The following is a 13084-nucleotide window of genomic DNA, read 5'->3' on the forward strand; positions in this document are numbered from 1 at the left end:
TGAGCAGGGCAGATTGGGACTGGAGAGTAGGAAGAAATTCCTTCCAGTGAGGGTGGTGAGACACTGGCATAGGTTGCCCAGGAAGGCTGTGGATGTCCCCTTGCTGGCTGTGTTCACAGCCAAGTTGGATGAGACCCTGAACAAACCTGGGCTAGTGGAAGGTGTCCCTGCACATGGCAGGGTTGGAAGTAAATGATCTTGGAGGTCCCTTCCAACTTAAACCATTCCATGCTTCTAAGGTGTCCCTGCACATGGCAGGGTTGGAGCTAGATGGTCTTGGAGGTCACTTCCAACTTAAACCATTCCATGCTTCTAAGGTGTCCCTGCACAAGGCAGGGTTGGAAGTAAATGATCTTGGAGGTCCCTTCCAACCTAAACCATTCCATGCTTCTAAGGTGTCCCTGCACATGGCAGGGTTGGAGCTAGATGGTCTTGGAGGTCCCTTCCAACTTAAACCATTCCATGCTTCTAAGGTGTCCCTGCACATGGCAGGGTTGGAGCTAGATGGTCTTGGAGGTCCCTTCCAACCTAAACCATTCCATGCTTCTAAGGTGTCCCTGCACAAGGCAGGGTTGGAAGTAAATGATCTTGGAGGTCCCTTCCAACCTAAACCATTCCATGCTTCTAAGGTGTCCCTGCACATGGCAGGGTTGGAACTAGATGGTCTTGGAGGTCCCTTCCAGCCTGAATCATTCCATGCTTCCAAGGTGTCTCTGCACATGGCAGGGTTGGAACTAGATGATCTTGGGGGTCCCTTCCAGCCTGAATCATTCCATGCTTCCAAGGTGTCTCTGCACATGGCAGGGTTGTGGCTAGATGGTCTTGGAGGTCTCTTCCAACCCAAACCATCCTATCATTCTAAGGTGTCCTCTAAGGTCTCTTCCAACCCAGACCTTTGTAGCAAGCTGTAGAGGACCTGCCTGACCTGATTCTGCAGAGAGCCCACTTAGTTCCAAGGCAAAGCTGGATGGAGAAGGGGAAGTGGACAGAGGCTTGGGGGATGTGGACAGTTAATGTCTGACTCAGAGTGAAACACTTTTCCCACCTCCAAAAAGTGAGAGGCAAGTAATGAAGATGCATGTGGAGCAACTGCTCAAAGTGAAGAGCTCTGCAAAGGCAAATGGAGCTATATTGGAGCTGGCAACCATGGAATTGCTGGGAAGGGAAATGATTGTGCTTTTTATTGGCCTGGAGCTTATGGAGGTGAAAATATTGCAGGAGAAACTGGCTCCTCATGTACAAAAAAGGAAAGGGGAAATGAGCCTCTGCCAAGTGTGCTCTGTTATTCTTTTTACTGTTTATTCTCCTCTTTTATGTTCAGCTGTTAAAAAGAGATTCCCATGGGCAACAAAAGCCTTCCATGGAAACCATGGAAGCAAACTTTTCAGGGAGGTGTAGGGAGAAATGAGGTCTCTCTGCCCCCCAGTTTCCTCAGCTGCTCCTTATCATAGAGTCAAGCAGGCTGGCAGAGAGCTCCAAGCTCACCCAGCCCAACCTAGCACCCAGCCCTGCCCAACCAACCAGACCATGGCACTCAGTGCCCCAGCCAGGCTTGGCAAGAACACCTCCAGCCACAGACACTCCACCACCTCCCTGGGCAGCCCATTCCAATGCCAATCACTCTCTCTGCCAGCAACTTCCTAACAACATCCAGCCTAGACCTGCCCTGGCACAGCTCCAGGCTGTGTCCCCTTCTTCTGCTGCTGGCTGCCTGGCAGCAGAGCCCAACCCCACCTGGCTACAGCCTCCCTGCAGGCAGCTGCAGACAGCAATGAGCTCTGCCCTGAGCCTCCTCTGCTGCAGGCTGCACCCCCCCAGCTCCCTCAGCCTCTCCTCACAGGGCTCTGCTCCAAGCCCCTCCCCAGCCTTGCTGCTCTTCTCTCAACACCTTCCAGCACCTCAACAGCTCTCTTGAAGACATTCTGCCTGAATTCTGTCAAATGAGGGCTTTGAGATATCTTTGAGTGGTTTTTTTTCCCTTCAGCATCCTCCACTTGAGCTTCTTCCATTCAGAATGCTCAGGAGTGATCTGTGAGTCCTTTAAATGTACCTTGGATAGCAGCTCCAAAGTGTCACTCAATAACTAATGGCTCCCAACTCATCCAAGTGATGCAAGTGTGACCTGCTGCTCCCTGTGAAAACCAATTCCACATCACTGCTCTCAAATCCCATCCCTTTTCCCCCCCTCCCTCCTTTATTGCTGAACAAGTGCCCCATGGATACTTTCAAGTTAACAACACCCAAAGATTCTTTTCTCATCCAACTTCTACTCTCTCCTGCTGCAACTTATTTCCATGAGAAGAAATTTGGTCTGCAGGCATTTTAAGCTTCCAGTAGTCTCTTGCTGTTGTTGTGGTTGTTTTTCCTCCTCAGTGTCATGGTGATATTCATTGTAACAATTTCATTACAGGGTAAAGAGGTTGAAGAAAGTCAACTCAGGATATGGGAGCAGACAAAGCTCTTTGCATGCTGCTGGAGAGTCCATGGAGATAAGGAGTGAAGATGCTGGAGAGCATCAAACAAGCCTGAAGCAGCAAAGCCAACTGTGAAGAGGAGAGACAAAGAACTCAGAGCCTTCCTGAAGACCTGCAGGGAAATGTAACTGAGCAGTGCCTGCCAGATGTAGATGAGATCATCACAGAGACAGAGAATCACAGAAACATAAAGGCTGGAAAAGGCCTGTAAGATCACAGCTCACAGGATGCCAGGGGTTGGAAGGGACCCAGAGAGATCATCCAGTCCAACCCCCTGCCAGAGCAGGACCATCCAACCCAGCTCAGGGCACACAGGAACACATCCAGACAGGCCTGGAAAGGCTCCACAGAAGGAGACTCCACAACCTCTCTGGGCAGCCTGTGCCAGGGCTCTGGGACCCTTACAGGCAAGAAGTTCCCCTTGTGCTGAGCTGGAACCTGCTGTGCTGCAGCTTCCATCCATTGCTGCTTGTTCTGTCCCAGGGAGCAGTGAGCAGAGCCTGTCCCCCCCTCCTCACCCCCAGCCCTCAGAGAGTTACAGACATTGATTCAATCCCCTCTCAGTCTTCTCTTCTGCAGACTGAGCAGCCCCAGGGCCCTCAGCCTCTCCTCACCAGGCACTGCTCCAGTCCCCTCATCATCCTCACAGCTCTTTGCTGGACCCTCTCCAGCAGATCCCTGTCCCTCTGCAACTGGGGAGCCCCAAACTGAAGGCAGTGCTCAAGATGAGGTCTCAGCAGGGCAGAGCAGAGGGGCAGGAGAACCTCCCTGGCTCTGCTGGACACATTCTGCTTAATCATCAAGCCCAACCCTAACCCAAGTCCCAGGACTACTAAACTCTCTGCTTAACCACCACAGCTGCAGCTTCCTGAACACCTCTAGGGGTGGTGACTCCACCACATCCCTGGCAGCCTGTCCCAAGCCCTCATTGCTGTCCACAATTACCTGCAGGGAGGCTGTAGCCAGGTGGGGTTGGGCTCTGCTGCCAGGCAGCCAGCAGCAGAAGAAGGGGACACAGCCTGGAGCTGTGCCAGGGCAGGTCTAGGCTGGATGTTGTTAGGAAGTTCCTGGCAGAGAGAGTGATTGGCACTGGAATGGGCTGCCCAGGGAGGTGGTGGAGTGGCTGTGGCTGGAGGTGTTCTTGCCAAGCCTGGCTGGGGCACTGAGTGCCATGGTCTGGTTGGTTGGGCAGGGCTGGGTGCTAGGCTGGGCTGGAGGAGCTTGGAGCTCTCTGCCAACCTGCTGGATTCTATGAGTCTATCACTCTATGATCTCTGTGGAGGGTGACTCCACCACCTCCCTCTGCAGCCCATTCCAAGGGCACATCACTCTCTCTTTTAAAACTGAGAGGAACTGACAATGAAATAAGATTCATGATAATCTTTTGTTTTTCTTCTTCTCTGTTTTCCTTTCTTTAACCCAAGCATTTTCCCCTCTCTCAGCTGTTTTTTGGGGTCAGTGTTCTATAGCAAACAAACAGAACCCTGCCTTTGTTCCATGCATTGTCAAGTGACATGCAGGCTTCTCTCTTCAAACTCCCTCTGCTTTGCCCATGCCAGCATCTTCAGGCCAAGCCACAGCTGGATTGGGACTGTCACTGTGCACAGCAGAAGCAGAAAGTGCATAATTATTGATTTTCAAGCTCTGCAGCAGCCAAAGGTGTGCCTGAAAATAGAGCAATGCCAGAGGACAGCTTGCAAATGAAAGCTGCTGTGGCTTGCATCAGCTTTAGAAACAAGCCCTTGCTCCTTCCTCCCTGACAAGAGAGTGGAAAAGAAGGCTGGGTTGGAGATAAAGCTCTGAACTTGCAGCAGTGGTGCAAAAGCTCTTTAAGCTCCTGGGTCTTGCTTGGTGCCACAGAAACCTCTGTGCCTAAAAATGAAGTGGAGTGATTGGGGGAGCCTTTATCCTGTGTTTCTTTGTCTTTCTCTCTGTATCTCCAAGCTTGTGGAAAATAAACTGACAGAATAAAAAGTGAATGGTTTGGGTTGGAAAGGACCTTAAGGATCATCTTAGAGTCACAGAATCAAGTAGGTCTCATCTTATTATCTGATAATAGAGAGACCAGCCCCTGGCTCACCACCACCTCCTTTCAGGTAGTTGGAGAGAGAAATGAGGTCTCTCTCCCCCCATCTTCCTCAGCTGCTCCTTATCATAGAGTCACAGAATCCAGCAGGTTGGCAGAGAGCTCCAAGCTCAGCCAGCCCAACCTAGCACCCAGCCCTGCCCAACCAACCAGACCATGGCACTAAGTGCCCCAGCCAGGCTTGGCAACAACACCTCCAGCCACAGCCACTCCACCACCTCCCTGGGCAGCCCATTCCAATGCCAATCACTCTCTCTGCCAGGAACTTCCTCATCACATCCAGCCTAGACCTGCCCTGGCACAGCTTGAGACTGTGTCCCCTTCTGCTGCTGCTGGCTGCCTGGCAGCAGAGCCCACCCCCCCCTGGCTACAGCCTCCTTGCAGGCAGCTGCAGGCAGCAATGAGCTCTGCCCTGAGCCTCCTCTTCTTATCTGTATCAACCTGCAGAGACAGTGCCAGTGATCCCTGAAGAAACTTCCTTACTTTCCTTCATGCTTTCATTCCCAGTCAACAAAGAGTTGCCAAGCCTATATCTTGTAAAGATTAATAACTTGGGCCCAGCCATCATAGCCCCCCCCCAAAAAAAAAATTGCTATGGCCTGTCAGGCTCTGGGAGGTGGCCAAGGAAACACAAAGATCTGCAGTGCAAGGCAAATAGTGCTGACTTTGGAGAAAATATGGGTGGCTAAGCAAAGCTTTCTTGGGTTTAGTTCCTCTCAAACACCAGTCCAGACACAGCCACACTCCCACTGCTACATCATCACCTGTGCCTTCCTCAAAACCCGTGGGGATAGGAGAGGAGGCTCAGGGCAGAGCTCATTGCTGCCTGCAGCTGCCTGCAGGGAGGCTGTAGCCAGGTAGGGTTGGGCTCTGCTGCCAGGCAGCCAGCAGCAGCAGAAGGGGACACAGCCTCAAGCTGTGCCAGGGCAGGTCTAGGCTGGATGTGAGGAGGAAGTTGCTGGCAGAGAGAGTGATTGGCACTGGAATGGGCTGCCCAGGGAGGTGGTGGAGTGGCCGTGGCTGGAGGTGTTCTTGCCAAGCCTGGCTGGGGCACTTAGTGCCATGGTCTGGTTGGTTGGGCAGGGCTGGGTGCTAGGTTGGGCTGGATGAGCTTGGAGCTCTCTGCCAACCTGCTTGAGTCTATGATTCTGTGATTCTATGACCTTCTGAAGGGGAAGGGAGCCTGCAAACCTACTTTCCTGAGCACAGGAGCTCTACATTTTCAAGCATGGCTTCCAGCCTGAAGCTAGTTTTCTGGAGGTGAAGTGTTTATTTGCTGCCCCATGGTGAGGATGCAGCTTTGGTGTCCTGCACAGTGTTTTTCAGTTACCAGAGGATCATAGAACCATAGAATTAGCCAGGTTGGAAGAGATGCCCAAACTCATCCAGTCCAACCTAGCACCCAGTCCCATCCAGTCAGCTAGACCTTGGCACTAAGTGCCTCATCCAGTCTACAACATCTCCAGGGATGGTGGCTCCACCACCTCCACTCCCTCAGTGGCTCACAAGCAGTGAGAAAGTAACAGCTCCCTAAATAGGACAGACCAAGGATCCACTGGCACAGAGGCTTTGAGGCCAAGGGGGTTGGCATCACTCCAGACAGGTGCCTACAGTCCCTTCCCTTCAGAGCTGCATTTGCCTTCCCCAGGCTGGGGCCACAGCAGCAGCTGGGAGCATCCTCAATGCCAAGGGGGTTGGCATCACTCCAGACAGGTGCCTACAGTCCCTTCCCTTCAGAGCTGCATTTGCCTTCCCCAGGCTGGGGCCACAGCAGCAGCTGGGAGCATCCTCAATGCCAAGGGGGTTGGCATCACTCCAGACAGGTGCCTACAGTCCCTTCCCTTCAGAGCTGCTGCATTTGCCTTCCCCAGGCTGGGGCCACAGCAGCAGCTGGGAGCATCCTCAATGCCAAGGGGGTTGGCATCACTCCAGACAGGTGCCTACAGTCCCTTCCCTTCAGAGCTGCTGCATTTGCCTTCCCCAGGCTGGGGCCACAGCAGCAGCTGGAAGCATGCTCCTGGCCAAGGCTCCACTGGGCCCTTGCTGAAAGCAGGACAGGTGGAAGCTGCCAGCCATTCTGCACTGCTATCAGCTCTGTTCCATGGTAGCCCCATAGATCAGGCAGGAGGGCAGGTTTATATCCCTTTCACCTTCTGTTAAAGCTCAGTGTTGCCCTGGTAGGAAATCAGGGCTCTCCAGGGCAAAGGAGCTGATCCTAGATTGATCTCAGAGATGCTCTCCAGCTCCTAGGATTTAAGAGGAGATGGAAAATTGATTTGTGCTTCACATGCTGCATTCATTTGTGGGACATAGCTTCAGCTGCACTAATCCAGTTTTTCTCCACCCCAGTAATGTGCATGAAGCCTGATTTACATGAGGCTTTGGTACCATAACTCTCTTTTAACTCCCAAGACCATAGGAGAGGTATTGATATTCCTTCCTCACTTTTGGCAGGAGCATAGGAGAGTGCTTTGAAACTTGCTTCTTAAGTCAGAACTTAATGCTCCCTCCTCTGCCCTCTCAATGACCTCTTCTATGAATATCCCAACCAAGGAGGATTGCATTTTCAAGGCAGGAAGCAGGAGGCACTGCACTATCCAACTGCCTCTGCTCCATGAATTAAATATGATTAAACTGATGGGAAGGCTTCACTGTCAGAATGATCATCCCTGAGAGAGAGGCAATAATGAGAGCTCCTTTTCTGCAGACACTCCAGTGCATATTCAGGAAATACCTTGTAGGCACTGCAGGAGGCCACCATGGGCAGCCTCTGTCAGCTCACTCCTTGGTTTAACACCTTGCAGACTGCAGGAGGCCACCATGGGCAGCCTCTGTCAGCTCACTCCTTGGTTTAACACCTTGCAGACTGCAGGAGGCCACCACTGAATCATAGAATCAAACAGGTTGGAAGAGACCTCCAAGCTCATGCAGTCCAACCTAGCACCCAGCCCTGTCCAATCAACCACACCATGGCACCTACCTCTGTTTCTCCTGAGTTCCAACCTCTTGCTTTACCTTACAGCAAATGGCTTCTGACCTGAGACTGTGCAGGTGCCAAGTGTGAGAGCATCCCTGTGCAGTGTGGCACAGCACAGCAGCCCCAGGACAAAAAACAAGGGAAATGATAATTAATTGTGGTCATTAACACCAAGATTGGGATCCCATGGATGCTCTGTCACACATACACACCTCTGCTTCTCCTGAGCTCCATCCTCTTGCTCTGTCTTACAACAAATGGCCTGAGAGCTGGGACTGTACAGGCACCAACTGTGACAATATCTCTGTGGATTGTGGCACAGCACAACAGCCCTAGCAAAAAAAACCAACAACAAACAAAAACCAAGGGAAATAATAATTAGTTGTAGTAATTAATATCAGGATTGGGATCCCATGGGTGCTGTGTCACACATACACACCTCTCCTTCTCCTGAGCTCCATCCTCTTCCTTCCCCACTTGCTCTGTCTCACAACAAAGGGCTTGTGAGCTGGAAATGTGCAGGCATCCAGTGTGGGAGCATCCCTGGGCAGTGTGGCACAGCACAACAGTCCCAGCAAGAAAAGAGCAAGGAATTAACAATGAGTTGTTGTGATTAACAGCTCCTGGCAGTGTAATCACAACTGCAATTTGTGCAAGTGACAAAAGGGAAGACATCAACTCGGATTCAGTATCTTAAGGAGGCCTACAAGAGAGCTGGGGAGGGACTTTTTAGGCAGTCAGGTAGTGATAGGACAGGGGGAAATAGAACAAAGCCAGAAATGGGGAGATTCAGACTGGAGGTGAGGAAGAAATTGTTCAGCCTGAGAGTGGTGAGAGCCTGGAAGGGTTTGCCCAGGGAGGTGGTGGCAGCCTCATCCCTGGAGATGCTTAAGGCCAGGCTGGATGAGGCTCTGGATAGCCTGATCTAGTGTGAGGTGTCCCTGCCCATGGCAGGGGGGTTGGAATTGGATGATCCTTGAGGTCCCTTCCAACCCTGATACTATCATTTATAATATGAGGTGCCCTTCTAGAGCAGACACCAGAGTGTTCCCCTAGAATTACCTAGAAGGGTCTCTTGTCTAGCTTGCTGATGTGTCCAAGGAGACATTATGAGCTTTGCTCTCCATTCTGATGCTGAAAGAAGCAAACAGAGCAGGGGAAAATCTGTCAGAGCCAGAATTTCCCTGCAGTCTAAGTGACAGGCAGCTTCCTGCTGAATCACAGTCATTAATGATCACTGCTCTGGGTAGACTTCTTCGGTGACAGTTTGGCACAGATGTCAGGAACATCTCATACAGAGGAAGGCAACACAATTATTCACATCCTCCATCCCATCATTTCATCATGTTTAGCAGGTTTGACATCATTCTAGCAGTAATGACCAGACAATTTGATCTGAGATGAGCAGGGGCCCCTGGACAGCTCCCATATCTGGAGTGCTTAGTGAATGTTGCCCTTACCCAAGCATCTCACAAGCTCTGAAGGAGACACAAGCAAAGGATCAGAAAAGCCTCTCTCCCATGGTACACTTTGACCCCTCCTGTCATATTTATAGCCACAATAAATCATAGAACCATAGGATCACTCAGGGTGGCAGAGAGCTCCAAGCACATCCAGCCCAACCTAGCACCCAGCCCTGCCCAACCAACCAGACCATGGCACTAAGTGCCCCAGCCAGGCTTGGCAAGAACACTCCACCACCTGGGAAACACAACCTGAGTTCAGACAGCAGCCCAAATCCCTCCTTTCCAACTGAAGTGCTTTTCCTCAGGTGAAAAACCTCAGTGGAAGCACGAATGGAGTCAGTACCACTTTGTTGCATGTTCCAAGCACCAACCACTGCTGTTCCAGCACCTAACGCTGCCAGTGCAGCCCTTTCACTGGAGGCTCGCAGGGCTCAGCACTGCTTTCAAAGCCCAGACCTCTTTGTGCAGCAGACAAATGTTACCTGCATCCTGCAGCAGGCAGAAAGTCATCTGCAAGGGAAGGTGCTGAAAACTCCTGCAGGCTCTGTCCCTCCTCTCTCTAATTTGTATTCCTCCTATTCCAGCACTGTTGCTTCACAAACTGGGACTGATCCAGCGAGCCAGAAGTCAGGAATGCTGCTACCTTTTTACCTGACTCACCCTTAGAGCTCAGCCAGGGGATTTCTTTCCCAGCCACTCGTTTTCTTGCCCTTGCATTTGCATAACGAGGCACAACTCTCACCAGCACAGCCATTCAGGACAGTGGGCAGATTGCCCTACCCCCAGCTGCAGGCAGCCAGGAGTAGCCCAGCAAAGCTTGGCTAGAGACACTGACCCTGAGCAGTGTGTGGCTCTGCCTCAGGTGTGTCAGTGCTGTCACCCAGATTTCATAGTGCTGAGAAAGAGAGGCAGAGAGAAAGAAGTGTGGAAGAGAGAAAGATAAAGAGAAAACATGAGACAGAAAGAGATAGAGAGAAAGAGAGAAGGAGGGGGAGAGAGAGAAAGAGATGGAAGATGGGAGGGAGAGAGAAAGAGAGGGAAGAAGGGAGGGAGAGAGGGAAGGGAAGGAAGGGAAGGAAGGGAAGGAATGAAGGGAAGGAAGGAAAGGAGGAAGAAAGGAAAGGAAAGGAAGGAAGGGAAGGAAAGGAAGGAAGGGAAGAAAGGGGGGGAAGAGAGGAAGGGAGGAGAGGAGAGGAGAGGAGAGGAGAGGAGAGGAGAGGAGAGGAGAGGAGAGGAGAGGAGAGGAGAGGAGAGGAGAGGAGAGGAGAGGAGAGGAGAGGAGAGGAGAGGAGAGGAGAGGAGAGGAGAGGAGAGGAGAGGAGAGGAGAGGAGAGGAGAGGAGAGGAGAGGAGAGGAGAGGAGAGGAGAGGAGAGGAGAGGAGAGGAGAGGAGAGGAGAGGAGAGGAGAGGAGAGGAGAGGAGAGGAGAGGAGAGGAGAGGAGAGGAGAGGAGAGGAGAGGAGAGGAGAGGAGAGGAGAGGAGAGGAGAGGAGAGGAGAGGAGAGGAGAGGAGAGGAGAGGAGAGGAGAGGAGAGGAGAGGAGAGGAGAGGAGAGGAGAGGAGAGGAGAGGAGAGGAGAGGAGAGGAGAGGAGAGGAGAGGAAAGGAAAGGAAAGGAAAGGAAAGGAAAGGAAAGGAAAGGAAAGGAAAGGAAAGGAAAGGAAAGGAAAGGAAAGGAAAGGAAAGGAAAGGAAAGGAAAGGAAAGGAAAGGAAAGGAAAGGAAAGGAAAGGAAAGGAAAGGAAAGGAAAGGAAAGGAGAGAAGGAAGGAAGAGAAGGAAAGGAAGGAAAGAAGAGAAGGAAGGAAGAGAAGGAAGAGAAGGAAAGAAAGGAAAGGAAGGAAAGAAGAGAAGGTAGGAAGGAAGGGAGGAAGGAAGCAAGCAAGCAAGCTAGCTCCCTGTCCTTCTTGAACTGGGTGGCCCAGAACTGGACACTATACTTCAGATGCAGCCTCACCAGGGCAGAGTAGAGGGGAAAGAGAACCTCTCTCGACCTACTAACCACAGCCCTTTCAGAAGTGTGGATTGTGGGCAGAACAGGATGAGAGGGAATGGATTGAAGCTTGAGGAGGGTGGAATGAGCCTGGAGATGAGGAAGAAATTCTTGACAGTGAGTGTGGTGAGACACTGGAACAGGTTGCCCAGGGAGGTTGTAAATGTCTCCTCTCTGGAAGTGTCCAAGGCCAGGTTGGATGAAGCCTTGAGCAACCTGGGCTAGTGGAAGGTGTCCATGCTGCCCAGGGAGGTGGTGGAGTAGCTGTGGCTGGAGGTGTTGCAGCCAAGCCTGGCTGGGGCACTTAGTGCCATGGTCTGGTTGGTTGGGCAGGGCTGGGTGCTAGGTTGGGCTGGGTGAGCTTGGAGCTCTCTGCCAGCCTGCTTGGTTCTGTGATTCTATGGCAGGGGGATTGAAACTAGATGATCTTTAAGGTCCCTTCCAATCCAGGCCATTCTGTGACTCTATGAAATCTGTAATTCATCTTAGTCTGCCCTGCAAACATTTCCTCCTGGATCTCCAGTTTGTTGATAGCTGCATCCTATAGAAACAGTTGACATTTAAATGTCACCAGGGAGGCAGAGCTAATTTAAGGTCTAACAATAATGATGGCATCAGAAACACAGCCCTGTGTTTCCCACTCATGGGCTCCTCTCTTGACCCTGAAAGAATGACACCACTTCACAGAGGGGCTACAGAAAGCTCTTCCAGATACCTCAGTGCCTTGGAAGTAAAGCCATAGTAAATGCCAGCTCTTAATTGTGTGGGCACATCTTGAACCCTTTGGCCTGTTTGCTCTGGGAGAAATGTTAAGGCTAAATATGTACACTTGTTCTGAGATGATTCATCCTCCTCCTCAGGAGCAGTTGGGGTGATATAATTGAGAGAAAATATGTCACATAGCATAACAAGCACAGCTTTTCCTCCTCTCCTTTGCTTCATCCTCAGAGCAGCTGCTGTCTGGTGGCTGGGGCACTCCTCTGGGAGATGAGATTCCTGTGCCAGTGGAAGATCACTGCCAATTTATAGCAAGAGCTCATCTGGCCAGTGGGCTGCCAAAAGTTACTTGAGTGCAATATATTGTGTCATGCATCCTTTGCTCTGCTTAGTGTTTCTGCTCCCAGACCCCTCATTTGATATCTCACCTACTTACCTACCTACCTGCCTACTAATCTATCTATCTATCTATCTATCTATCTATCTATCTATCTATCTATCTATCTATCTATCTATCTATCCCTCTCATTATCTACCTACCTATTGACCTATCAATTGATCTATCTATCTATCTATCTATCTATCTATCTATCTATCTATCTATCTATCTATCTCATTATCTATCTACTAACCTATTGATCTATCTATCTATCTATCCATCTCATTATCTATCTACCTACCTACCTATTGACCTATCAATTGATCGATCTATCTATCTATCTATCTATCTATCTATCTATCTATCTATCTCATTATCTATCTACTAATCTATTGATCTATCTATCCATCTCATTATCTATCTACCTACCTACCTATTGATCTATCTATTGATCTATCTATCTATCTATCTAGCCATCTCATTATCTATCTACCTATTGACCTATCTATCCATTGAGCTATCTATCTATCTATCTATCTATCTATCTATCTATCTATCTATGTTTCATTTATCTATCCATCCATCCACCTACAGAATCATAGAATCAAGCAGGTTGGAAGAGAGCTCCAAGCTCATCCAGTCCAACCTAGCACCCAGCCCTATCCAGTCAGCTAGACCATGGCACTAAGTGCCCCAGCCAGTTTTTATCCATCCATCCATCCATCCATCCATCCATCCATCCATCCATCCATCCATCCATCCATCCATCCATCTATTTGTCTGTCTGTCTATCTATCTATCTATCTATCTATCTATCTATCTATCTATCTATCTATCTATCTATCTATCTATCTCTCCATCCATCTATCTATCTATCTACCTATCTGTCCATCCATCCATCTATACATCCATCTATCTATGTATCCATCTACCTATCTATCTATCCAACCTTCTATCTATCCATTCATCTATCTACCCATCCATCCATCCATCCAT

The 13084-nt window shown here is 50.3% G+C and overlaps 1 protein-coding gene across 1 annotated transcript in view; it reads left to right on the top strand.

Annotated features, from left to right (window-relative positions):
* Positions 1-2788, top strand: part of CCDC102B (coiled-coil domain containing 102B) — a 58866-nt gene extending 56078 nt beyond the window's left edge. The window contains exon 6 of the mRNA XM_064150428.1: positions 2411-2788. Within this exon, the coding sequence (XP_064006498.1) occupies positions 2411-2500 (90 nt within the window). The 3' untranslated portion in view covers positions 2501-2788. The remainder of the gene's footprint in view (positions 1-2410) is intronic.
* The last annotated feature ends 10296 nt before the right edge of the window (positions 2789-13084 follow it).

The sequence above is a fragment of the Pogoniulus pusillus genome, chromosome 10 (genome assembly GCF_015220805.1).
Source record: "Pogoniulus pusillus isolate bPogPus1 chromosome 10, bPogPus1.pri, whole genome shotgun sequence".
NCBI lineage: Eukaryota > Metazoa > Chordata > Aves > Piciformes > Lybiidae > Pogoniulus > Pogoniulus pusillus.